Source organism: Ciona robusta, chromosome 10, assembly GCF_009617815.1.
Source record: "Ciona robusta chromosome 10, ASM961781v2".
NCBI classification, from domain to species: domain Eukaryota; kingdom Metazoa; phylum Chordata; class Ascidiacea; order Phlebobranchia; family Cionidae; genus Ciona; species Ciona robusta.
The window spans coordinates 2,074,918-2,101,291 of record NC_143244.1 but is presented as its reverse complement, the minus strand read 5'-3'; the positions used below and the strand labels follow the sequence as shown (position 1 = coordinate 2,101,291).

Here is a 26,374-nt window from a genome sequence, read left to right as displayed (position 1 = left end):
GCTGATGCCGGGGTGTGGGAGTTGGGGGTTATAGTTACCCCATTCTTATTGTTTTGTTTGTGCTCAACACGAGAATCAATTATATATTCCTAGGTTCTGGGTAATTGGTCAATACACTTGGCATAAGTCTAAGGTCTCATGAATTATATAGCCTTACCAGCCAATAGAATAGTTATATCCATCAAAATGGGCCTGTACAGTTTGTTGGTTTAGGCATTTAACGTTGTATGTATTATAAACCATGTGACGTAAGTTGGTTTCTGTGACGTAAGTTGGCTCCTGCTTAATCAAAATAAAGCAGCGAGTGTAGTTTTGTGGAATAAGGGGAATTGGGACAGTTAAACACATATCCCCTCATAATATACCATCAATTTTGACTATTTAATAACATTAAAAATAAAACTTCAATAATGTTTCACTTTGCCCCGAGTCCCACTTAACCCCCTTTATACTATCCGATACTTCTGAAAACCCTTTATCTTAACAGCCATTTCAAGATCGGTTTGTAAGATTTAATGGTACATACAGGTGCGTGGCGCACATTATAAAGCAAAGTACTCATTATCATAACAGAGCGAAATTAACCGTTTTGACGCCACGGAGATATATTACAAAGATAAGATACTTTCAAAATTACCCACGAATTCGAAATTAAATTTAGTTTCATACAGCAACTAAGCCTGCGGCGTAGAAGGTGTATGATGGTAAACATGCCTAGAAAAGCAGGGGTCGGATCGTTCAAATACAATAGTAATCAGAATTTCATCTTTCCGAGTCGTTGTGATACTGTTTTGGTTTTCAAGTTTAAAACACAACTACGAGAAAATGTCATCTTAACTTTACGTGGCTGTAATCTGTTTGATTCGAAACAAACAAATAAAGCGGTTCTTGTACCACCCGGAAACCGTGCATAAGTTAAATGCAAAGATATGTTACATGTGTGTTACGTACAGTCAGAGTTATAGGCGACCGTAACCACTTTATTGTAACAGATGTTACTCAGGTTTTCACCACACATTCTTCAAGCGTAACGGTCACGCACGTTTTGTGTAATTCATGGAGTTTAAAAACGACTGCTGTCATTACCATGTTACGCTAAGATAAATAAGTCATATTCATTCGTTTATTTACAACAGTTTTTTTCCAAGTTGTCTTTTTTTTAAGTACAGTAAGTCGGGGTAAGATGGTTCATGTTTTTTTATCCTCTTTCAACGTGCCAAAAGGTATACTTTTAACAATGTTTAAAAATTACACTCTATAAAAGTGCGCTGTTAATTCTTAAAAGAGACATAGCAAAAATGGGATATTATCTATTAACGGTATTCATCTTTCCCCCAGAGTGCTACATTATGTAATATATGATACGTCAGGACAAAAAGGCAAATGGACCTCACTCCGGAAGAATGCAAATTAAAGTAATTTTAACTTCATGACGTTTCATTTCTCCATATACGAACTGAAAAATATTTATGGGTGCAACATTATTGTTTGTTGTATGCAATAAACGTACAACACCCGTTCAACCCTTGAACCTGTGTGTTTAATAATACAGAGTGAAACCATACGGGCGTGTGGTTGTAATGTTATGTCCGTTTAGCTTTTGGCTACTATTTTAGGAAATTGCTAATTTTAAACGTTCGGCAAACCTGTGTTTTTGGTTACTATGTAAAGACCATGGGCGTGTGGTTTTCTTGATATTCACGTTTAGTTTCTGGCTCCCATTTAAGGAGGTAGCTAAATTTAAACAATACTTGTTTTGTCAAACCAGATTACGAAAATCTAGTTTTGCAAATCAGAACATCAACACACAGTAAACGGGTTTGGGACTTAAAGTTTCTGCTGTTCCTAGAGATAACGATCATTGGCATGAAGCAGACACAGTGACGTTCTTTGATATGTTCAGTAAGTCAAGGTTGTTTTTAACCGATGTTTGCCGTTCCACGTTTGCAATCATTAAAAATATATTTATTCACCTGAACGACATGTAGGCTTGTGTCAATAAACTTATATCGATTAAGGTACATACAGTAGGTGGGGTAAAATTGCGCCAATTTCTTATTTTTTTTATTAATTTTTATTGTCTTTTTTGTTTTATTCTCTTTAATTAACAGGATACTACATGCAAAAATATATGCATATTCGTATAAAGGCATGAATGTACATCATAGATACACTGATAACATTATCTTTTGGATAAGTATATATGTATACCTAAGCCCAAAACCATCTGTAAATCCCTTACAAGTTAAACGATGACAAATTGTGGCGACCATTAGTATCATGTGTTGCGGATAGTGTTATAAGCTCTATTGACATAGCACGCTTTGGACTCGAGCTGCTGAAAATCCTGCGGGTTCATGTTTCATCATTAGCTATAGTGATTGATAGAGAACTATAGATTACGTCAAGTAATGGCTAGACTGCGGGTGTGTTCTGATGGTGGATGAAGTAATGCATATTCATTAGAGTCAGGATATACACTATATAAAGATTTGTAATCTACAAAAGGTACGATATAACGCAGATAGAAGAGCAATAATGTTTTATATATGTAGGCTTGGTCACATCGGTCTACCAGCAAGCGACGTCTTCAGTTTGGTAACCCAAACCTAAGAAATGGCCGCTAAAAAAAACTGTTTAAAAAGAGTTTAGTACGTTTCGTTGTATATCTCTTGGCAAATGGCTTATGAAAGTTTATCTTTGGGTTAACCACAAAACGGGTATATAAGATCTTCTATGATGAAAATCAACTGCTGAGTTTACAAATTTCGGGTAGAACTTTTCAAACAACACCTCGTCTCATGTATGTTGAGACTTAACTACATTGCAGACTATGAACTTAAAATATAAGAGAGAATACATTGCGAGAAGTAGAAAGAGAGCTCTTGTAACAATACGGCACTCCTTGGGAGGGATAGTTTGGTAATTGAACACTGAAACTTTAGTTTGAGAAAATAATACAGACAATTAACGCTATGTGCCAAGCCCTGGGTCTATAGACATGTGAATTGGGCCGTGTGTGTGGCTGGCTCTTATCATGAATTCGCGGTGTCTAATTCCTAATAGTTCGGCCAGGTAGAAGCCGGCTACTGAAACAATGTGAACAGTGTGCATTAATGCGTTATGGTTGAAATAGTTCGGCAAGGGACAACCGCCATGCCCGAATGCGTCGTCGTGGTCGGCGCAAGTACGGCCCAACAGAAATTGCAACAGACCTGTGAAAGAGAAATCATCGTCAAGGTTTTCATATTTATTACCTTTGTCAAATTATTTGTGTAAACTGTCTAAGTGTTGGTAAGCAACACTGACAAAAAGAGGTTTGTGATTTTTACTAATTTTTAAATTAGTTAAAAGCATGTTTGCGGCTTAAAGAAACTGGTCTACTTTTGACAAAACTGTGTGACCATTTAGTACGAAAGCACGCGCTCTGGTCATCAGTAAACATTGTGCCTATTGTAGATATTCCTTCCTCCTTTATTTCTCACGTAGCCACGAGTGTTTGTGGTCGAAACTTACCGCCTAGTATAAAAACAAAAGGTGCAAGTGCGTGTAAGAGAATATCCCATCTAAACCGCCGATCAAGTCGGTCTTTGGCCGAGCACGCCTCTTCGTCCAGCAAGGTAACGTCTTTATTCATCTCGCCGTCTTGAAAGGTTAAAAACACGATATCTTGTTAATGAGAGTACGTGCCGAATCGTGGTAACGATAGAAAACAGTCACATACTTCGGAAATAAGATCTTACTCGCCTGCTAAAGGGGCAATCTGACATGACACGCGGTTTGAAGTAGCGGAATTTATGAGTTATGCTAAACGGCCTGGGTAATAAACGGCTGAACAAACTCACTTTCAGGGTACTTTGCCAAGTTGGCTGATGAGTCGGTTTCTTTGGGTGATTTGGTTCGTCCCAACCGCTTGACTGCAACTACCATCGAAGCTACCCAATCCACTAAAGCAGCTGTGGATCAAATTATATCTCAACTTTATCGACCGTGCATAAAATTGTGTTTCGTTATATTGGTAATCGAAACTGAGTAATGCATCCTCCCATAACAGGTGACGTCAGTTATTGGCTTTAAAATAGGTAGTTACACGACATTTTGAATTTCCTGTGCCAATACCTTACGTGCGAAGGTCTGTTTTTTTAGAAAAAATGAAATTTGGTCCTTTATTGTTAAAAGGAATGTTTCAGTTAATGCTCTATAATTTCGAGTACTTGAAATTACCCTTTCCACTTGTCCCGTGTGCGGATATACATGCATGTAATGTATCTATTCTCGCGTGCTGGCTGGGTAATAACGGTCTTTTTTAACGCGGGTGTTCTTTTTTATACACTTCGTGCCCGAATACGAGTCACCACATGGTGTAATTTTATATGCGAACATTTTTTTAGATTTTTTACTAACTTTAACATAATTGCGATCACTGATAGGTTTTAGACAGTCAGCACTTGTTTAAAATTAGTGGCTGGTGATTAAGACAGAGCTAAAGATGGAGTTATGTAACGGTGGGGCTTAGGGGTTGTGTTGCGAAACGGATTAGTGGTGACCTATATGTTTACACTTACTGAAAAATATACAGCAGAGAGCGAACTTGACACTCCAGGGGTCGGTTTGATGACTGAACATATAGAAGCTTTGAACTACGATTGTAACGACCAAAGCACCCACGATGGTGTAGTAGACCAAGACTACAGTTCGTCGAGGTTTTAGAACATTTTCCTGGGCCAGCTAAAACAGAAAGGAGAATGTAAAGTTACAAAGGAAAGGGAAATGCTTTGAAGTAGGTAAAACAACAGTACAAAGCACTGTGTGGGTGGAGCATACGTCAGCAGATGTAACGTTCAATCGTGTGGTACCTGGGTTTTCTAAATTGTCAAACGCAGGCACAAGGTGTATGAAACAGAACACCCGTGTCTGTCGTTTCAAGGTAAGAATGAATTGGTTACATTATTTCATTTATTAGATCATATGTATATATATATGGCACTTATGTATATATATGGCACTTTGTTATACGCACTATATATATATATATATATAGTGCGTATAACAAAGTGCCAAACCCCAAAAGGAGGTTGGTTGGTTGTTGATACAAAGGCGAGCGCGAAGGCAACACAATAGGACGAAGTGAGAAAACTCTCACAATGCATTTGGGTTGGCGGTGCATTTTAAAACTTTCTTTTTAAACTGATGCCCTTTAGATCACCCCCACACGCATGCCAAATGCAACGTTTAATTTAAGATGCGATTGTGTTTGTATAGCCTATATAACAGAGAGCGGTCAAATCCGGTATGAGAAGTACTATATAGTCCGGCAGATGTTACTACGAAGTATATTGCATTAACCTAAATCCTCTTCCTGTTAAAGTTGTTACAATTAAGAACATGATTGAATCGCGCGACCGGTTGCTTAAACGAAATAAACACGACCCGTAGTTTAGGTAGTTATGTCCATCCCTTTTATAACAACATGACATTTCAATATGCCTGGAATTATTTCACATTTTTGATGTTGTTTTATAGGATATGCAGGGCTACGGCTTGCGAGGTACGCGCCCAATATATAAAATTCCTTGTTAGATTCGAATGGCTGAGCTTGTATTACTTCCGTATACAAACAAAGGGATTTTTGGTCGGGACGATTCTCATTATAAATACGGTTTGTTTGGTTTAGTTTTGCATTATACATGCTTCTATACGATTGTCAATATTGGCTTCCCTAAAAAACAGACCACTAATCCTCTGCTATAATTAAGTCCAACGATGTAATAAAACTGTCTCTATATATTTATTGTGTGGGTTAAAATGGATACCGTTAGTCAATTATATCTTAAATTTTCCGAATCATGTTTTTTTAAACAAATAATAACGCTTTTTAAGGGTCGCGAGGATACGGTAATACAATTTTGTATAAGCATTTTTTGTTTACTATCTAATGAGCCGATAAAAAAAGGAACATGAACCATCTTACCCCAGCTTAGTATACATCACGGTTGGGACGACCAATATTAGCCAACTTTATTTCTGATTCGCAATAACGTATGCTAATTAACCCCCAAACATTACAGCCTTCAGGAAAGGTAACGAAAGCACCCGACATATAGCCGTATGTAATAGATGAGAGAAATTCCGTGTGTACTCCCTGTGATAACAAGCGCCGTTCTAATTTAGATCGAAAGTATATTTATATTCAAGTTAAGAAATGCTGGTTTGAATCACAAAAAATGCGATTTAAAAACTCGCACGGTTCGTCTACCAAATTTAAACAAAATTGTTCCGTGTGTCAAAATATCTTTGTCTGCTTTTGAAACTAACCAGTTGCTGGGCCAGCATTAAAAAAGCAACTCCGCTAATGGACGAGATAGCAGTTCCCACACGCCACACTATTAACCAAGTCCAGTTGTCTCGCCAAGTGTCGTAAGGCTCGACCTGTTGTAAAAACAAATAGAAGTAATCATAAGTGAATCAGAACGAGGATCCTCTCTGTTTGAGTTAAATAAGGCGTGTCGATGGTCATATTCAATTTGTCGAGTGTTTGTAACTTCACATTGAAAATGTGCAATTTCTATTTTAAAAGCAAAACAACAATAATTTTTTTTATACGCATTGTCGCACGGTTGATTTTACGCGATTTTTAGAGGTTTTTGTTGGTTCCTTTAAATTACATTTAGGAATCTCAATTTAAATAAGAATTTTGATTTTCGTCGTATGCCCTTTTAAGCGGATATGTCTGTCAGGAGAAAATTACTTCGCTGTTTGTTAAATATAAGAGTCCATGAATGACTGTGGGCGTGAATGCTTTATATTCAGAAAAGATACATTGAAATTAAATAATTGCTTCTCGCAAAAAAGGGCATTAAAAATTCACGCATGCCAATGTGTACCCAAATGCCCTGACAGAATGTCTGACCCATTTCGCCCATGGGACGCCACACGGTTTCTGAGTGGTTATATCAATGAGTTATGAACGACATTCTACGTGTGTGAGCTCCTTAACATTTGTTGCGACAGTAGGACCGTGTCGAACACATATCGTCACACCTAAAAAATATCTCACAAACATGAGAATTGTTGTTACAAGTTCGTACACATAACCTAACAGTGTTACAGAGTGAAAGTTCTTAGGTACGATATAATCGTATCAATCCTATGTTAACAATGCGGGTTATTTTAAAGGTTAATGCGAATCTAGTGGTAAGGCATGCTTAAACGAAACCACAATTCACTCAAGCAGTATACAGTAGCCATGTAAAGGGCACCCAATGGAGTAATAACAGGATATAGGCGCGGAGTAAACAAAGATTCTAAAATTCAAATTCAACACCACACCTTAAGCGATGAATTTGGGTATAGTGTCTTAAAATACACGCAAAAAAGTTTGTTTGTTTATAGCTTATAAATATACGTGAACAGGACCGCAAGTAGAAAATTCGACGCCATTTGGGCGTGTTGTGGTTTAATCACCATGGCACATCGGTCACAAATGTAATTCCAAATGGCAGGAAGTTAAGAGTGCTGATGCCAATCACAATGTTATAGCGTGATTGGAGACATCCGCATTTTCAGCCGGACGGTCGCCCACGCAGTACAAATCCCTATTAAGCAAGTTTGGTGAGAGAAAAGCTGTTTACGCCCTTACCGTCTGTAGAAATTGATGGGTCAGACCCCCGAGAAAAGACACGACACCAATGGTGCCTAAGAGAAGTAACACGGCATGAGTTGTTCGAGTTACTGTGGCTCTTGGACTGCGGACTGATTTCCACATTAGAGCAGAAGCGAAACAAAAGCAGACTGCGGCTTGTAAGTAATCCGTGACATAAGTACCGACATGGTCGTCAAGTCCTCGATGGTACAGTAGCTTGCGAAGCATATTTAACCGCTTTGCCAATTGTTGCCGAAGGCTATATATGCAATTGATTACAGCTAACAAACACACGGCATTTCCAAAGTAAATGCTTTTGTGGTAAACCTTTCGTCAGCCTGTTAAAACAACAACAGTTTCAGTGATACGATGAAAGCTAAGACCTTGCTGTACTAAAGAGCTTGCGTATATCTCACATTCCGTTACTAATTAACCGATAAGCCGAGTAGTAAAACTTCCAAGTGCCTCCTTAAGCTGAAGCAGTGCTAAATACACTATTAATAACAACTGAAATATTCATATGATATGTTACTATTAACTGACAAGCACATATCTGTTACACAACCATCACAGTAACCTGAACACACGCCAGCTAACTGCGTATGTACCAGCAATGCCGGCGATACCCAACCTTTATCTTGAGCGGCGCGTTCTTTTTCGACAGCTCTCGGCTCTGTAAATATTCAACAGGCTGTAGTTAACAGCGTGTGGCGGGGATATGTAGTTCTAACTTCGCACCCGCGCCACTTTATCTAAACCACTTCGGCAGAATCAGAACGTCTCTGCAACCCATACTGAAGTGGAACTTTATCCCACCTTATCGATTACAGTCTTTTCCGAAGTGAAGAGGGACGGCTACCGTGTTTGTGATATAAAGGTCGGCGACAAAAAGCGCGACAGACAATAACAATCACGTGACAACATACACGCGTCAAACGTCGCCTAGAATAGAATGTTGACGTAAGCGTAAACAAAAGTGAAATAAAGACACCCAGCCTGAGTTTGGTATTTTCCCGTTGTACATTTACCAACTATATACCGCTAATCAGTAACCCGTGTAAAATCCTTTGCTTTGCCAACTTTCGAAACCGCAAAGCGCGCAAAAGTGCTCGACTAAAAAGCTGGTCATTATTTTCAAGGCGTACTACTGCCAGATTTTCCTCATTTTCACATTCTTTTAAAACACGTACGCATCTTCCTCATTACCAAGAAGCTGCTTCTCCTGTCAAGTCGCATGCACTACATACAGATTGCTTCACTCGCCAAGCGACAATGATAAAAGAACTTGCATTTTCTGACGTCAAGGCGTACAACAAGACCATCTGTGCTACGATAACATACTGCCATCAACTTAGCATGTTACTAACAGATTCACAACATACAATACCTAACTGGTAATTCCTATAATTTAGTACTGAAAAAACACAACTTACTCTTTGTTTGTATTGACCAAGCCCGTCTCAATCTAAAAATGGGGCTTACTCAACTAAAGAAAAATAAACCGAAATAATGTATGAAAACTAACGTACAAAAACTAACGATTTCTTTTATTATTTCTAAAAATATCGATTTTTATTACTATTAGCTTTCGGTTAACATTCAGTTTAAAAGTAAAACTTAACGAGGCGTGAGGTTGCACCGATTACACGTGCTATAATTGAAAACACACTACAGAAGTAAGTATACGTGCGTTAGGTAATAGTGACCAGATGCTCACATATGTTGTTGGTCATAGCGCAATATGTCACGCTTCGTAAACTGACTGATGACAAGTATATAACAACAGTCCGCGCAAACACAATATGTCATCGATCAAACGCATATACTGTAGCCCAGCACGTTGTGGTCAACAAGAGCGTCATATAGTTATATGATGTTGTATAAGTAAAACTAAACTTTGAAGCTCCACATATATAGTACTGTGCTGGGGTAAGATGAATACCGTAGCGCAAAATATCCCATATATTTTATAAGTCGTGAGGATACAGTTATAAAATTCTGTTAATATTTTTTGTTTGCCACCAAATCCTTGCCCCTCTTACCCCGAACTCTTAAAAGCAAAGTTTCCAAACCGTTAACGTATATCACATACTAATTTCTCGTTCCATTTCGTAATAAACAAAAAACATTTCAGATTATAAACTGTATCCTTCTGACTCCCATAAGCCGTTGTTAATTGTTTGAAACACGGTCAGGATATTTGGATATTGGGTGTTAAAGGTGTTCCATCTTCCCCCACTTCACTGTACATACGTAGGTATTTAAATGTTAGTCGTGCGTAACGGTGTGTTATGCTAAAACTACGATTTCAACGTAATATACTTGACTGACAGCTAAAAATAACTGAAGGCTTCATGTCGCTACCTATTTATAAACTTAGACGAATACCCATTGTTGAAGCTGTGTACATTTAACAGCTCATCATTAAACCTGTATTATTTGGGCGGAAATACGCACATTATTGTCTGCATCTTTAATGACCTACTCGTCCGTGAAGGCAAAACACAACTGAATAAATTTCGTCGAAACAGCGTCTTACATAAAGTCTACATGTCTGAAGAGTGGATAATATGCTCTACTGTTGTTGTTTTCTTAACAGACAGCACTTCGCAGAACACACAGTCTTATTTCTCAAACTTACGCGTAGCGAAAAACGCAAGACTACCAAACGCATTAATCAGTTTTTAAAACCCATACTAGCTGTATTGTGTTCCCATATAGTATATACCATACAATCCAGTCTTAGTGCCTTTTTACGCTTGCCTAATCGCACATTTTTCCGTTTTATACGATGTTCGAGTTTTTAAAAACGAAAGTGAAATTCTATACTCTAGTTCATATTTACTTTTATTTTGTTTATAAGTTATTAGCGTACCTCTGAAACACCTTTACATACTATAGTTAAAGAACCACTGCTTCAACGCTAAGTTAAACCAACAGCTTTAACAAAACAGACGGTCCTTAGCCGATCTGAAGAGCACCGAGCACGTTCAGTTCAAGTGAGAGTCGGTCCAAGCGAAATAACGAATGGATTACAGTCGTTGGCTTGTTTATTCCGCATTCATCGCATCCGAACCACACCAGCCGACTTCATAGGCCAGTGATAATGGTATTGGTTTATTACTTCGCTAATGGAAAGTACATGACGTGTGTAAGATGTAAATAGGAAAAAAACAATATATAATTAACCGTTGCGTCACTCAGCGGTAGAATACCGTAGCACGTGTGGTATTTTCCGTAATGGAGATTGGACCACACAAAGTCGTGTAATTACAACAATAGAAAAAGACGTGTAACATGTAATAATGATATCAATTACATTATATTACCTTTGCCCTAGAATTGGATCTATAACCCTATATAGGCTCACTTTAAACATTTAGAGTGTAATTGTTTATGATAATAATTTAGACTCTTATTAAAAGGCGCATGTTATATATGCATTTCGCTTGAACACTAATTCGTTAAAGTAGATAATTGTATCCGATTTACTACCAGGTATTGTAAGTTGCTCTTATCTTTAATTAAAGGTTTAGCTCATTTTAAATTAGGTTATCCATAAGACACTCCCATGTACAGATGACATATTTATCACTTAGGACATCAATTCTCACGAACTAATAATATCACAAGGTGTTGATAACAATAAAAGATTTATTTTTATTTCACAGCGACTTCCGTGACTTAAAATAAATGACGTATTTTATTTACGGCTAATCGTATCGGGAAAAAAATAGCTGCTGACCTAATTTGTTACTGCTTTTTCGCTAATGTTTACTGCATGTTGTGGTTTGTGGCTTTCGTTTCTAAGAAACGCAGTTGTTGTCGACTACCTTTGACCAGCAGACCAGAGCGTCAGCAATGTGATTTAACCTTTTAATACATTTTTTGCGTGTTGGGTAATATATAGGCTAACCCTTTTGTATCCGCTATATATACGGAGGTGGGGGAAGATGGGACACATTTTTATTCTATTTTCTTGTCCCATTTGGCAGTAAACAAAGAACATTCAAAGAGTTATAAAACCGTATCCTCACGACTCCCACTCCCATAAACCGTTGTTAATTGTTTAAAACACAAGCAGGATATTTTATTCGTGTCCCATCTTTCCCCACCCTACTATACTACATAAAAACAACGTGGAAAAAGTTTCAATGTTACTACTTTACTATCTTATATAAATACTGTAAGATCCGTTTATAGTAAGCGGTGTCGTAAAGATGTTTGTGTTTTGCTGAGCTTTGGTTTACAGGGCCGGCTAAGTGTGCTATTTCTTGCGTGTTGTATTTCATCTAATCTTCTTATACATGGGAGTATAACGCAGACGCCACACACATACAAGCGACTGTTTACTAAACTTTCTGGGTCAAAATCTCAGCACCCTAATGCTCTTATAGTACACTTGGGACATGGTTGCACGAACACACATCTAAAGAAAGTCCTATCCTTATTCGGCTACAAGAAATCAGACACAACACCAATTATTCCGTCAAACCTAACCATGGGTCATTAAGATTACTCTCCGCTGGTGTACAATTACCAGCTTATCCAACTAGGCCGGACATAATAGTCATAATCCTTTGTTTTAGTCCAACATATAGGGTAAAGCAAGGCAAAGGTTCTTATAGATAAGTAATGGTCCTTTGCGCGGTGGGCCTGTTTGTATGCTAAACATGGGCAGCATACAACTGAGGATATATACATTAAGATTCCCACGATAACAATATCAGGCCTCTGCGGAGAACGATAAAAGCAATTTCACTGCCGAGATGTACAGACATACATTTGTAAGGTTTGACGAAACCAAAGTACTTTAGGGTCGGACGCTTTTAAAACATACAAGATTTCAGAGATAGGCATAAAAGCGATTGCGATCTCTGGTTGGAAAAAGAATCAATTTGTGGCATTTCTTTTCTCCAAACTTTACATAATTCAAAGGATCTGAGCAATACAATATGTCAGAGGAACAAAACGCATTATGGAGTTGGTAATATGTAGTAACTTGTAAACGTGCACGATGTGTGTGAAACACAACACCCGTGTAACAACGACTGTTGTTTTCCGCTAGAAATAGGTTACGTGTACTCATAGTTATTATTTTACAGCTTAGCAGCGTCATCCATCGGCTAAAACCACAAAGCCATGACGAAACACAGTACGTGACATTTGGTTAAATCCGTGTCGATAAAACTACATACACTTTCTCCGAGTGCTGAGATACAGGGTATAATACCCCAGCTGTTCGCACACATTCCCAAGCCTATATGTCGCCTGGTTTAATGAACCAAACTAAAACATGTCAAACTTGAATCTCGTGCGGCCGTTTATCAAAGTGACCCCTCTCTGTCAGCGACCAATCACCTTCTACGTTCCGGAGGCCTTACCTACACCTCACGAATACGGCATTAACATTCAGTAAACATTTGACTAAACGCACGAACGCTACTTGGGGCACTGTGGTTCAGTGTTTCTCTGGGCGAAAAAACAGGTCAATTTGTGGCAAGTTACTTAGAAATTGCACCGAACAGCAGAAGGTTAAGAAAGTGCAACTACACGACAATAAACTTTTCGGTTTGCGCACAAAGAATTTTCATTATTAGTCAGCACAACAAGAGTCGGTGAGCTGTATTGACCGAGCGACGCCTCCGGTTCTACTGTTAGTGTTTTGAAGTTTATTCATGTTATACAATTTTACGGTTGCATAAATTTAACTACTTTTCAGATATCAGTTAAAACCGTCAAGCGTGTTTTAAAGCCGCCAATTTCTGATAAGCCATCTGATGTGACGGGTGACTGCAAAAATAACTTTCTACCTGGGTGAAAATCTCACATTGTACAGCGTAGCACGTCATTGTACCCGAGATTAAGAGGAGCTGAAATTAAATCGACACCAACAGTGCTACAACATATTTAGTGACCACTGGGTTTAAAACAATTTCTGCTAAACGTTTCGCTCAACAACACATTTAATTTATAGTAACAGTATGTGACCAGCATCTAACCTCGAATCCTTAATACTATGCAAAGCGTCTTGCTACTAAGCCATGGGGTGACAAACATACACTCAGCAAGAATGTGGAAACTGTAAAGGTTTTCTTCTATTTCATGCAAGAGACTTTCTTATAGTTAAGACCTGTGAATTTAAGGATATCAGACAGTAAAGCAATGGTTTGAATGTAGTTGATTTTATTTAAACGGTCTTCATGTCTCGTTTCTTTGCAGCGACTTGTCCTGCAATTCTATCAAGATCTCGCTGACCACTGGGTGTGATTCTGCGACCACTAGAGACACAGGAGAGTGTTACTTAGAGACATAAAAACTTGTAAACATATATGCTTACTGCAATAACGAAAAAGACATTACTAAAATAAACACAAAAAAATAGTCTTTGTAAAAGTAAAGGCAACACAGTTCCACGATACCAAAATACAAATCTAGGTTATATTTTAAAAACCTTTGGTGCAAAATTTTCCTATACATAACCCAACAGACAAACCTTACAGTTATAGCATGAATAAAACCACTCACCCAATCTCATCCTTGGTTACCAACTTAATTGATTCAAGGGATTGGAGAACTTTACGAGCAACAGAAGATGATCCTGCACAGAAGTGGGAAGGCTTGGTCCCTCTCCTCTTACGACCTGAACAAAGTTATGGATTAAGTTTCTCTATCTATTAACATATATTAACAAGGTCTGTACTCAGTAGCTCTAGCCCAATATACATTGGAGCCAGAGGTGTCAGACTTGTTTTAACATTAATTTTATACCTTGAAACAGCTTTTACCCGGTGGTTGAGGTTAGGTGACTATAGAAATGAGTACAGCCTAATTACACTACTGCAACATAAACAACAAACAAAAGTATCAAATAAATTAAAAAATTTCTTCTGGCATTTAATTGCAAACAGACAATTTATTGTTTAAATCGCTTCATTAGAGTGAATGACACCCACCTAGCAGCGCATAATAATATTATGGTAAACTAGGAAATAATATACTAATTACTAAGCGTAGTTAGTCTAAACTCTGAAGAATATAAGCAACACCTCCAAAATAAAGCACTGCAAAAGAGTCGAAACTATGTTTTTCACACATTAAAAAGATTGTCAAGTGACATATGTTTCAACATAACCCACCTCCATAAATCTTAATGAATGATTTGACACCGACACCCCCACGAATGTAAAGGTGGCGAATGGTGGACGCACAACGCACGTAATACCAATCGGGGTTGTAGGGGGAGAGTTCCTTGTGTTTGCCGGTCTTGATCAAGTCAACCCACTCAGGGACCTTCATCTTACCCGACCTGGGAATATGTAGAGGTTTTGGTTTAAACCAAAAATTGTTATATACATGCTGTTGCTGCATAAGGTATAATGTAAATCTGGAAGATAACTTTTGACAACTTTTTTTAATGTAACTTTGAAGAAGTGTGCCCGACTGTGTCATAAAGATCAGAACAGGAGTTAGTTCAACCAATTAAATCACATCCTAAATTAGTTTATATTGTCCCATACAATCCTATATAGTTTGTCAGGTTTTAAACAATTAAAAATGTATGTCAATTTTAGTCGCAGTTTGGTGCTAGACTGCTAGTGAAGAATCTTCCCTTCCCCACCTTATTTGCTAACCACTAACCCCTAGGTTAGGGGGTTAGGTGCTGATGGTTAGGGGGTTAGTGGTTAGCAAATAAGGTGGGGGGGGGGAGATTCTTCACTAGCACCAACAGACAAACAATACTCAAAACTTCTGTATTTTTGTAGCACAGTTGCATGTTTAATCCTTATGTTCAAAAATAATGATGCATAGAACAAAAGAGAACATTTATAATCCCGTTAAAATTTAGCAACAACTGTCCTCATGGAATACAGTAATCACTAATCAAATCACATAGCAATAACAGCATTTCACATCTTTTAACTTTGACTGAATGAACGTACTGCAACTGGAAATGATATATGACAATACAATCATAAACGTTTAACAGTATAGTAAAGCAAAAATCGATTAAAATGTACAGACTTACTTTTTTAAATGTGCGGCCAAAGCCATCACGAAGTCTTGCTGGTTCACATCCTTTACTGTAACCCCAGACATCTGAAATAAATAAATTCAGCATTCTTACTTTATAAACTGCGATATTCTGATCTAAATACCCCAAAAAAGTAGAAAAACCTAAGTAAAATAAGACAAACCTTCAACACGGCGTGCTGTTAACCAAAAAGACGTGAACATCGAAAACTTAATTTGACAACGATTCGTGATAGACTCGAAACAGACTTGCACTGGGGAGCATTTTTTAGCGCTTACTTTAAAGCTGGTATTGAACAGAGTTTTATTTATTTCTACATTAAAGACAAAATTTTATACCAAACAGGTTCAAATACGCCGTACAGGTATGTTAGCCAACTCATTAAAGCTGCATTGATTTGAGCGTTTTAATTTTTAAAAGAACATGTTGCCATATCCGACATATCTTACTCTCACATAAAAACTTCTGTTACCATAGATCTATGCTGTAACCTAAAGCTTGACTGCCTTTTTGTTTTGCCTCGCAACATACTGTACCATATTTAACGCCCCATTTTTGTATTGTAATAAATAATATCAGGGAACAACCTATGTAAACAACCAACAAATACAAGCAAGTGGTAGAATTTTGGAAAAGGTAAAAAAACATACTGATCATATTTAACGCCACATTTTTGTATTGTAATAAATAATATTAGAGAACAACCTATGTAAACAACCAACAAATACAAGCAAGTGGTAGAATTTTGGAAAAGGTAAAAAGATGGGTTTTGAATTAGTACGGACACAAAATCTCATATTTCGTTTATGGAACATTTTGAACTTTGACCATAACCTATTGTGTATGAATTTCAAGAGGAACTTTGCGCATTCTAGTAAGGGGGATATTTGAAAGGGAGTTAAAGAAGCATTTTAACAGGGTCTTCAATAAACTTTTTGAAGTGCTGCAACCATTGTGCACCAACCGCTCCATCCACAACTCTGTGGTCACAACTTAGAGTCACGGATACCAATGTAGCCTCACGCATCCTAAAAATCAAGATGGTAAAAAGTTGTGCACATACCAATTGTTGGTAACTACCGACTACTAGGGCCTTGGTAAAATAAGGCTAAGAACCAGGTGTAACCAGCAAAGATAAGTGCTTGATGTTGCTAAACTTGCTACAAAAATAATCACCAACAAAATATAATAACTGGTAACTCTTAAACATATTTTTACCCATTTTCTGCATTTGAATCTGGTACAAACTCTCTCCTTGCAGCACCAACAGCAAGTATGCACGACTGAGGTGGATTAATTATCGCACTGAAGTGTTTTACACCAAACATACCAAGATTACTCAATGTAAATGTTCCACCCTGTAGAAGAAAATAAAGATTGTTAATATGTGCTAGTAGAAAACAAAGACTACGATGTCTTAAACCTTCAATAAATTCGTAAACAATTAGTTAATTCTTCACGCCCTGGTCAACACTTTAGTCGTTTAGTTAATCGTTTAAGAATCAGCACCAATAAACTTATAAATTGTGTGATCGTCTCAATATGAACTGTGGCTATCTATACTGCAAAGTTTATGCCAGTACAGTTTGTTTATAATTTTGGAATATAAGTTAAACAGTATTTATTATAAGTTAAACAGTATAAGAAATGTAGATCTAAACAAGCTTGGACAATACAGACCCAATAAAGTTGGGTAACACAGTAACAAAGTAAGATGTTCACCATGAATTCATTTGGTTGAAGTTTTCCTTCCCTTGCTTTTGCAGCAAGTGCTACAACATCCTGGGAGATAGAGGCAAGACCTTTAGTATCAGCATCAAACACTATGGGTGTGATAAGCCCTGTGTCTGTGCTTACTGCAATACTCATGTCCACTGTATTGTGCCTGCAATGAAAATGTTAAAACTGTTCTTTTTGCTATTTTGGAGCATAGAACTTTAGCCATTTGTTAGAAGTATAACTAAGTGACTTTAACAGAAACACACATAATACATGTACAAAAATAAATATTTAAACAGCTTTCCTTAGAATTCAATCAAAAGTGAGGTTTTATTATGTACTTACTGTCGAATGAATGTATCCCTCCATGATGAGTTAGCTTCAGGAACTTTTAAACAAGCCATGGCTGATGCTTTGATCAGGAAATCATTGACTGACACCTTAATACCTGAAGCGAAGGTAATGCAGAAAAATAATGTTAATTAGAAGTCCTATATATGTATGACGTAGTTTAAGATATCAACAAATGTTATGATGTCTAGTTAAGTCTGTAAGCAAAAACAAAGTTACTAAAATGCGGGAAAATAGCCTGATACAAAATCTATGGTTGTGTGCATTTGAGAAAATACACTTCACATTAATTTCTCCTTTGCTTTGATTACGAGGTTAAAAGTAAACTGTTTAAGCCCAAATGAGTAGTCACACAAATACAAGTAATTTACTTTTCAATAAGAACACATAATATTAGCGTACCTTCTTTTTCTAAATCTTGGTTGAAAGATTTTCTTAAAGCCATTGTTTTGTCCATTTCCACATCCACAGTGACGTAATAATGGGGGATTGTTTGTTTGGATTCACATAATCGCTTCGCTGTAACCTATGCACGCATCATATATATAGCAATTAATTATTTACACCACATAACTACATATTTATCATAAAATAATTCAACAGACAGCTGAATAAACTTATACAATGTCTGGCAGCAATAACATACATCTCTATTATTTATTTAAAACACTCATTCTTGTTTTAAATGTTCCAAGGGTCACAAGGAAAACAATAATTGAGCTAAGGTACAAGTATTTTAACAATTATTATGTGCAAAGAAAATTTAGTAATATGCTAACAGTAACCACTTTATATTTTTCTTACCAAAATGCGGATCACAGAAATTTTAAGGCAAAGTACCTTGATTTATAACCCACTAAATAGGGAATATAATGTAAGTGCTAAGTAATGTCCTCACTTTGCGAATATTAGATAATGGTATATCAACGAAGCTTCCATCAGTGGCAATAGATGCAGGGGTTGATGGAGTAGCATCCACCAATGCAGGAGCAACAGGCGCCATTTTTCCTGCTTTATCCAAATCTTGGGCTCGAATTCGACCTTGGGGACCAGAACCTAAACCTGAAAAAAAATTTCGAATATTTTTATCTACAGGCCTGTCGTATGTCCATTTAAATATATTGTGCACGAACTGCAAGTTACACTCATAGGTACCAAACTTGGGGCGAACAGGCCTATCCTGAAGTTTGACATTTATCAGAAAACATTATTAAGTTACTAGCAATGGCAAAAAGTTGTTTTACAGGAATTAATCATCTCTGCCTTTCCTGCATTTATAAAAGTTTAGCACATACAGTTTAACGTAAGGGTGGGACTGTGGTCATTTGTTACTTGTATTAATTTTCTAACATAAACTTGTTGTAAATCCAAATATACATAACGTGACACCCAGCCCCAAATATTATTTTCATATAATAAATCCGTATAGGCTACACAGCTTCAGTGCACATCAGAACACAACAGTACACGGTACAGTTTAGGCAACTAATTACCTGCTAATGTTGCCAAGTCGATTCCTTTTTCTGCTGCAAGTTTTTTAGCAAGAGGGCTCACAAATAATCGATCTCCTGACTGAGTGGCTGGGGGTGGGGTTGGAGGGGGAATCCCCGGACTTGATACTGGGGCTTTGGTTGGAGTAGGTGCGGATGGAGTGGGGGCAGCAGCTGGCGCCGCAGCAGCTGAATCTATAATTATTATAATTTTAGCAATTGAAAAGATTTGTTCAAAACAATAAAACCATTTATTTTCGGCTTATATGGTATTTAAACATGTATAATTTTTTTTATATGACAGTTTTATTCCACTGTTTTTTTCTGCCATTTAGCAAGATTTTATTAACTCCATTACCCTGATGAAGTCTTGAAGGGCAAATTAAACGTTTGGATAAAATCTAAATTTTATATACCAATGGAGCTGTACAAAACCTGTAGCAGTGTAGTTTGCAAACGCTGGTATGTCTTCTTCATTTGTAACAATAACACACAATGGAGTTCCTAGTGGGAGGTCTTTTGCTCCTTCTTCTAACAGAATTTTAGCCAGATATCCTACAGCATGCACATATGTAAATAGGTGTAGCGATAAATATTCAATAGGTTTTGGTAAATTGCAATATTACTAATCATAGTTTTACAGTTTACAGTATAGCTGTACCACTTGCAAAGTTGCAATACTAAATAACCAAGGCCAAGCACAGATGGATCAGATCCTGACAGTTTAGAAAACTGACCTCTTTACACTATATATCATGTTATATTACTTTTGCCTGTTTACTTGCATTATTGAAACATTGCTTACTAAATCACTAATATGTGCATTGATTAATATATTTCATACAATCATAAATTACTTAAAGTTACTTATTCCAGGGAATAAATTCATACAGTGTATAGCAATGCCAGGGTGCAGGTATCGTATCTATAAGGTGTCACATATTCACACATGACTAAACATACCACTTTCTTGATACTCCAATGCCATAGATGCTTTGTCAGTTTCAATTACAGCAATCGAATCTCCTTCATCAACTTTATCACCAACATTTTTCTCCCAACTGAAGCATAAATATTACCGGTTTACTACATAACAATCACAGCTACCAAGTCAGTCTCTGTTTAAAAATGGTCGGCCAAACATTTAGGGGAAAAAATTAAGACAGTGTTCGTATTAAGTATGTAATATAAGTGCCATACTTTTAAACGGCAAAGGAAGCGGGGATAGTAAGCTACACCATTCTGTGAAATAAATTTAACTTGTTGGAGGTACCGTTGCAGCCCTGGAGACTCACGTCGACAATCGGCAATTGCCGACAGTTTTGCCGACGCATTTGGACAAACCGTCGGCAGTTTATTGCCGACGATGTAGAAAAAACGCAGACAAAAGTTTTTTTAAACAAAATATTTTTTTAAACAAAATATTTTCATATTGCAGACGAGAAATTGCAAAAATTACGGGCAATAAAAGCTAAAAGTGAGGTAATATCATACATAAAGTAGTCGTGTATAGAAAATGAAGTCAGGCGCACCGATTTCCTAACGCACCTGCGCGTTGACTATGACGTCATTAACGTCCTTGTATACGTGCAGCGCATACGTTTTTTTTTTGGCGGGAATTGGTAAGTTGGTAACACAACCTTTCTCACAGCTGTGTGTAAAATAAATGTAATTTGCGGTAATAAATAGCCCGATATGTTCCAGAAGTAGCACTGCTGTATATTTAGGATGTTTTCCTCAGCCAAGCTGCATGTTTATTACCAAATAGTAAGGATTTACACGTGGATTCATTGCATCATAATAGCGATTGTTTGACCTGGCAATTGATTACGACATAATAGCAATTTTTTGGGTCATAATGACGATTGTTCCCTTGATTATTTAGCCAGCAGGACAGTGCCGTCACTTCGTCCGTCGGGGCCCCGGTGCAAGCGTCCATTGTGGGGCCCCCCAATTTTTTCTGTTTATAGATTTCAACTGTTCTGTCAGCACAAGAAAAGTATGACGAGTAGTCTATGTGCAATTTACTGGGAGTCTGAGACAAGCTGTTTTGTGAGCATAAAACAAAAAATGCAATGCGTTAATGCAAATTTCATAAAACGTTATTTTCATGTGAAGGGCAAGGCGCACAATACCCACTTTCACTTGTTATAATAATTACATCACTGAGGTAACTTGGCAAATAAAACAGAAACTTTAACTTTTAATTTACAGAAAAAAACATTTCAATTGATTCTTTTAACCGTACTATACTGCCATCCTTGCCGATAGCATATGAAGCAAGTATCAAACAAATACAATACGAAATATAAATTAACAAAACACGATAAGGACTGCAAATTTAGTAATTGACTGGCGCGTGGTTGGAGACTAGAAGTTTTGCCGTCTTGCTTTTACACTAGCAAATTGCTGGATGACTTTTCTAAAATCTAAATTTTTAGCTCGTTCATTTTCTATCGATAGCAGAGACAAACCGCTAAGTCTCTCTTGGGACATGGAGCTTCGAAGAAAGTTTTTGATCAGTTTAAGTTTAGAAAAAGATCTTTCTGCCGTAGCAACTGTAACAGGTACTGTCAGATTTCAGATACATCATGTATGCCGTGCAAACGTCAGGATAAGATGTTGCAAGTGATGCATTTTCTACAATCAAAAAAGAAGCCATTTCTTTGGCAGATTTTAAATGTTCAATCTTTTCTTTAAACGACGTTTTGATGGAAAGCATTTGGCTTGGAAACAAAGGAGAGACGTTATCAGCAAATTTGTCAGCAAATTTTTTTGCCTCAACCTCAATATCCAAATGAGAAGCACTTGAAAGAAAACTTGGTTCCAAAACTTGATATGTCGTCACCACTGATTTCATTCCTTCAAAGCGATTAATAAGTTGGCAAGAAAGTTTGTCCATTATTGGATGAAACACAGTCACCCGAAATCGCTTCTTAGGATCGCTTAACGTTATTCCTTCGGAAATTTCATCAAAGTAGGTTTTTGTTTTCTTTGCCCTCTTGTTTAAAAACTGTCTTGGCAAACCCCATTGAGAAGCAATACTGGAAGCTTCTTTTATTACTGCGTCAAAACTCCTTCTGAGCTGAGCGATGTCATGAGCAGCAGTTTGCAAAAGTTCATGGGCAGAAATTAAGTCAATTGTTTTACACTGCATAGCTTTCGAAGGAATGTTGATGATCTGCAAAACCTTGCACTGAACAACGAGCATAAACACAAAGTCAAAGTTTTCCATCTGTTTTTTTATTGACATAGCTTCAGCTCTTTCTTTTGGCTTTGTGCTGGTAAGTATTATATGCGTCAAACATTTCATAACGTCAAAAAATCTTTCCTTCAAAGCATAGACAGCATCATATCGACCGGACCAACGAGTTGGATTTAACATTTTCAATGTAGGATTTGGTGAAGAACATTCTTGTACATTCTGTAGCTTTTGCCACCTCACAATGCTATGCCCGAAAAAACTATATACTGACTCAATGGTGTCGTAAAATTTACGGGTCTCGGTCACAGCTTCCATGGCATCTTTTAACACCAGATTTAAATTATGCGAAGCACAATGCACGTAGTAAGCATGTGGAGCCACATCTTGGATCCTCTTTTGCAAACCGGAGTACTTCCGCTCCTCACTGCAGCACCATCATATCCTTGTCCGCGGCATTTTTTTATGTCAAGCCGTTTCTGCTGAATGGAATCCGTTATTATTTTGTGTAATCCGATTGCAGATGAATCCTCAACTTCGGTAAATGAGTTAAACGCTTCAACAACTTTCAGTTCTGATGGAGTTCCATCATCATGGTAAATGATTTTGACATAACGAAATACCTCACTTAACTGGTCTTTTTTGCTGACATCTTGGGTCGTATCAAGTATAATGGCGAAAAAAGGAGCACTTTGGAGTTCACTTTTTATATCACGGAGAACTTCTTCAGCCAGTAATGATATTAGTTCATTTTGTATCGAAGGACTAAGATATTTTGGAGAACCTTTAGGTAGTTGTAAAAGTTTGTCTAAAACAGTGTCATATTTGGCAAGAAGCTGAATGATTGAGAGAAAATTGCCCTTTCTATCCTTCGAAAAATCTTCACTTGATCTGCGAAACGGTAAGTTACACATCGCCAACATCAGCGTAATATTTAATAGTCTTTCCAAAACCTTTTGCCAAAAGTTTGTTTTCTCTTGTAATGATCCGTGCAATGCTTCTTCTATTGTCTTACTGTTTCTCCATTGGTCATATACGACACACGCTTCCGCATGATGTGCGGAGCTTTCATGACTTCGAATTCGCTGCGATAAATGCCTCCAGTCGTTTAAACCTGCTGTGCCCCATGGGTTTTGAAGTGAGAAAGAACACCCTGGGGAGGCAGTTTCATGTGAAAATAACCAGCAGGGTTGGCAGTAAACGCGGTCCATGTTCGGTGAATAACATAACAAATATCTTCGTAGGTTTAGGCCTGATTGTGTTACATAATAGTAATAATTTGTTGAAAACGAACGACCGTTTTGGAAAGGATCTTTAGGGAAAGGTCCATTAGGTTGTTTGGGACCTGCTGCAATAATTGTTTTCTTGATCTCTGGGTTTGAGATAATAGCAGGAAAGTCATCATTTGTGATTGCATCTAATCCATCGAAATTTTCTTTACTGGTATCAGTATTAAAACTGTTAACGTCAACAAGTAGGGGAGTAGATTCAGTCTCACGACTGCTGACGTCTTCCTTATCCTCTTCATTATTAAGACCCACTAAAGTTTCACCGGCATTACTGCAACTTTCTTAGAATGATCCAGATTTTGCGTAATACAATTTTCATAGTCACTAACAAAACTCACCAAAGTTACTTGCTCGGCTGTTGCTAAACTATCTCTATGCTCGGATGTTTCTGGTTGAATTAGCCACGAGCTCAAGCGCTGAGAGTTACTGGCTGTCTCAGCTATTTTTCTCCTTTTAGCTTGTCTCTTTTGTGCTCCGCTTTGATAAGTTCTTCTCATAGCCTACTAAATTGTTGTTAACTAGAGTTTTATGATATTGTTACTCAAAACCTAAAAAATTTAGACAACAATTTAGACAACGAGTTAATAAATTTAGACAACGAGTTGTAAAGAACAGCTGCTGCTAACCAGCAAAATGTAACTAACGGTAGGCCTACAAATGCTGAATATCATTCAAGAAACGAAGAGAAAACAAGCATTCTTAGAAAACAATAGCATTATTTTGTCATCATACAAAGCTACAAACGAAATGAAGAAAAATATTCACAAAATCGTTTGGGGAGTAAATCACATTTTAACTACTCCTGTACTCCACTTTAGTTTTTAATTTACTCTTGAATACTGGATTTCACAAAAAATATTCGCAAGTAATTCACAAAAAATATTCACAAAATTGCTATATTTTAAACTAAAATGACGTCATCAAGGAGAAGGGCGTACGAGAATATGTTCTTTTTTGGATGAAAAGCGTCGCTAATTAAAATCATTTAGAACACATGGTTTGCGGTGAAAGAGAAGACATAATGCAGCACTTTGTATTATTTTAATATAAAAAAGTTTAGGAATTTATGGTTTTTTATTAAAAATCAGTCTAATCAGATACGAAACATTGGGCGCTCGTGTTATACGATACCGACTGTAATTCGAGACGGGCAAATTCGCGCTGACGTTGCGATTCGTGACGTCAGGCGTCTTTAAATTGTCGGCATATTGCCGACGTATTTTGAAAACCATCGGCAACTGGTTGCCGACGTACTTTTACGAGTCTCCAGAGCTGCGTTGCAATATTTACTAATCAGTCTCAATAAAGTGCATGAATTTCAGATACGCACCAATCTTATACGTGATTTGTGAGAATGTTTAAAAATGTGGTACAAAACCACAGTCCACAGCAATAGACAAACTTTTCAAACCATTGGTTTAAATGCTTAAATACAATACATGTTCAATATACTCACGATACAATGGTTCCTGTGGTCATTGTAGGTGACAAGGCAGGTAGAAGGATTGGGTCATGTGGGGGATAGTTTGTACTTGGTGTGGTAGGAGTGGGAGCAGAAGGTGAATCATCTGGTGCAGTGGTAGGGGCGGCTGCACTTCCGCTATCCTTCTTTATTTCATCTAAATAGGCAAGAAAGGTTTATTGTTTGTTGGACGAATGCTGTTCCCTGCCATACATAGATTAATAATATGATTGATCACTATACACCTAATAGGCCTATACCACTTTCATTAATATGAACCAGAAGAGTCTTACATTTTTGCAACTAAAAAAGCTTTAAAAAAATGTCGCAATAAACAAAGCAAAATTAGAAAATGTACTGTAGTAAAACAACTATAAGCCTTTGCTTGGAATAGGAAACATATCTATATATCAACTAATCGACACTTACCAACAGAGATATTTTTAAAAGCTGCCAATTCTTCCTCAGTGTCCACCGATATTGCCACCAGAGTACCAAGTGGAATATCATCTGTACCATCTTGGGCGATAATTTTTGCCATAAATCCATCATCATTTGCCTCAAATCCAACTGTTGCTTTGTCAGTCTTAATTTCAGCAAGTAAATCGCCAGCGCTAAAACTCTCTCCTTCCTGTATTTCCCATTTTACTATAGACCCACTTTCCATTGTGGGAGATAGGGCAGGTAGAAGCATCTTAGTATGGGGTGGGAGGGAATAGAATCTCACATGAGAAGTGAAGAAGCTCCATTTCTTTTGTGTTGGAATCAGATTGCTGTTGTTCTGATATGGTATTGTGTTGTGCCTTGTAGCTTTGCAGTGGTAATGTGCTTGAACTCCTAAAATTCCTCCAGAAGTGTGATATTTTTGTGGCCTACCAGCAACCTTTATTTCATTCAGCAATCGCCGACATACAACTGCATGACGCAGCATCCTCTAAACCTTTATCCTTCACCCTAAAACATTTACCAGTTAATGAAAGAACTTGTTTAGATTACAATTATGTGAATCATGCATCAACACATATAATAATATGGTTAGACAAGAATAGATTATTTTCATTATTTAGTTGTTTGTTTTTTTGATACAGTATATATAGCCTATCCTGCAGTTCAGTAATACCATACGTCTATATTCAATGCTAAAATTCTAAATAGTTGACATAACAATGCAATACACCCTGGAT

At 37.3% G+C, this 26,374-nt stretch overlaps 3 protein-coding genes across 4 annotated transcripts; all 3 read right to left on the bottom strand.

The window, feature by feature from the left end:
• Nucleotides 1-2,476: 2,476 nt before the first annotated feature.
• Nucleotides 2,477-8,009, bottom strand: LOC149729458 (uncharacterized). Its single transcript, XM_089887171.1, has 6 exons — nucleotides 7,640-8,009; nucleotides 6,316-6,429; nucleotides 4,566-4,728; nucleotides 3,846-3,956; nucleotides 3,517-3,645; nucleotides 2,477-3,215 (listed from the first exon to the last, which is right to left on the bottom strand). Exons 1-6 carry the CDS (start codon nucleotides 7,868-7,870, stop codon nucleotides 2,974-2,976), a joined length of 990 nt encoding a protein of 329 aa, XP_089743297.1. The 5' UTR covers nucleotides 7,871-8,009; the 3' UTR covers nucleotides 2,477-2,973.
• A 5,802-nt stretch (nucleotides 8,010-13,811) lies between these two features.
• On the bottom strand, nucleotides 13,812-15,928 carry LOC149729457 (small ribosomal subunit protein eS19-like). 2 transcript variants are annotated; one of them, XM_089887173.1, is made up of 5 exons: nucleotides 15,841-15,928; nucleotides 15,672-15,742; nucleotides 14,782-14,951; nucleotides 14,171-14,285; nucleotides 13,812-13,923 (listed from the first exon to the last, which is right to left on the bottom strand). In XM_089887173.1, exons 2-5 carry the CDS (start codon nucleotides 15,740-15,742, stop codon nucleotides 13,833-13,835), a joined length of 447 nt encoding a protein of 148 aa, XP_089743299.1. In that variant the 5' UTR covers nucleotides 15,841-15,928; the 3' UTR covers nucleotides 13,812-13,832. The 2 variants fall into 2 exon arrangements, with proteins under 2 accessions (XP_089743299.1, XP_089743300.1); XM_089887174.1 differs by lacking the exon at nucleotides 15,841-15,928 and adding an exon at nucleotides 15,802-15,823.
• Nucleotides 15,929-16,217: 289 nt separating this feature from the next.
• On the bottom strand, nucleotides 16,218-26,175 carry LOC149729456 (dihydrolipoyllysine-residue acetyltransferase component of pyruvate dehydrogenase complex, mitochondrial-like). Its single transcript, XM_089887166.1, has 11 exons — nucleotides 25,620-26,175; nucleotides 25,185-25,347; nucleotides 20,201-20,298; nucleotides 19,673-19,792; nucleotides 19,241-19,432; nucleotides 18,646-18,809; nucleotides 18,150-18,273; nucleotides 17,742-17,844; nucleotides 17,400-17,562; nucleotides 16,896-17,035; nucleotides 16,218-16,705 (listed from the first exon to the last, which is right to left on the bottom strand). Exons 1-11 carry the CDS (start codon nucleotides 26,119-26,121, stop codon nucleotides 16,576-16,578), a joined length of 1,899 nt encoding a protein of 632 aa, XP_089743292.1. The 5' UTR covers nucleotides 26,122-26,175; the 3' UTR covers nucleotides 16,218-16,575.
• Nucleotides 26,176-26,374: the final 199 nt, after the last annotated feature.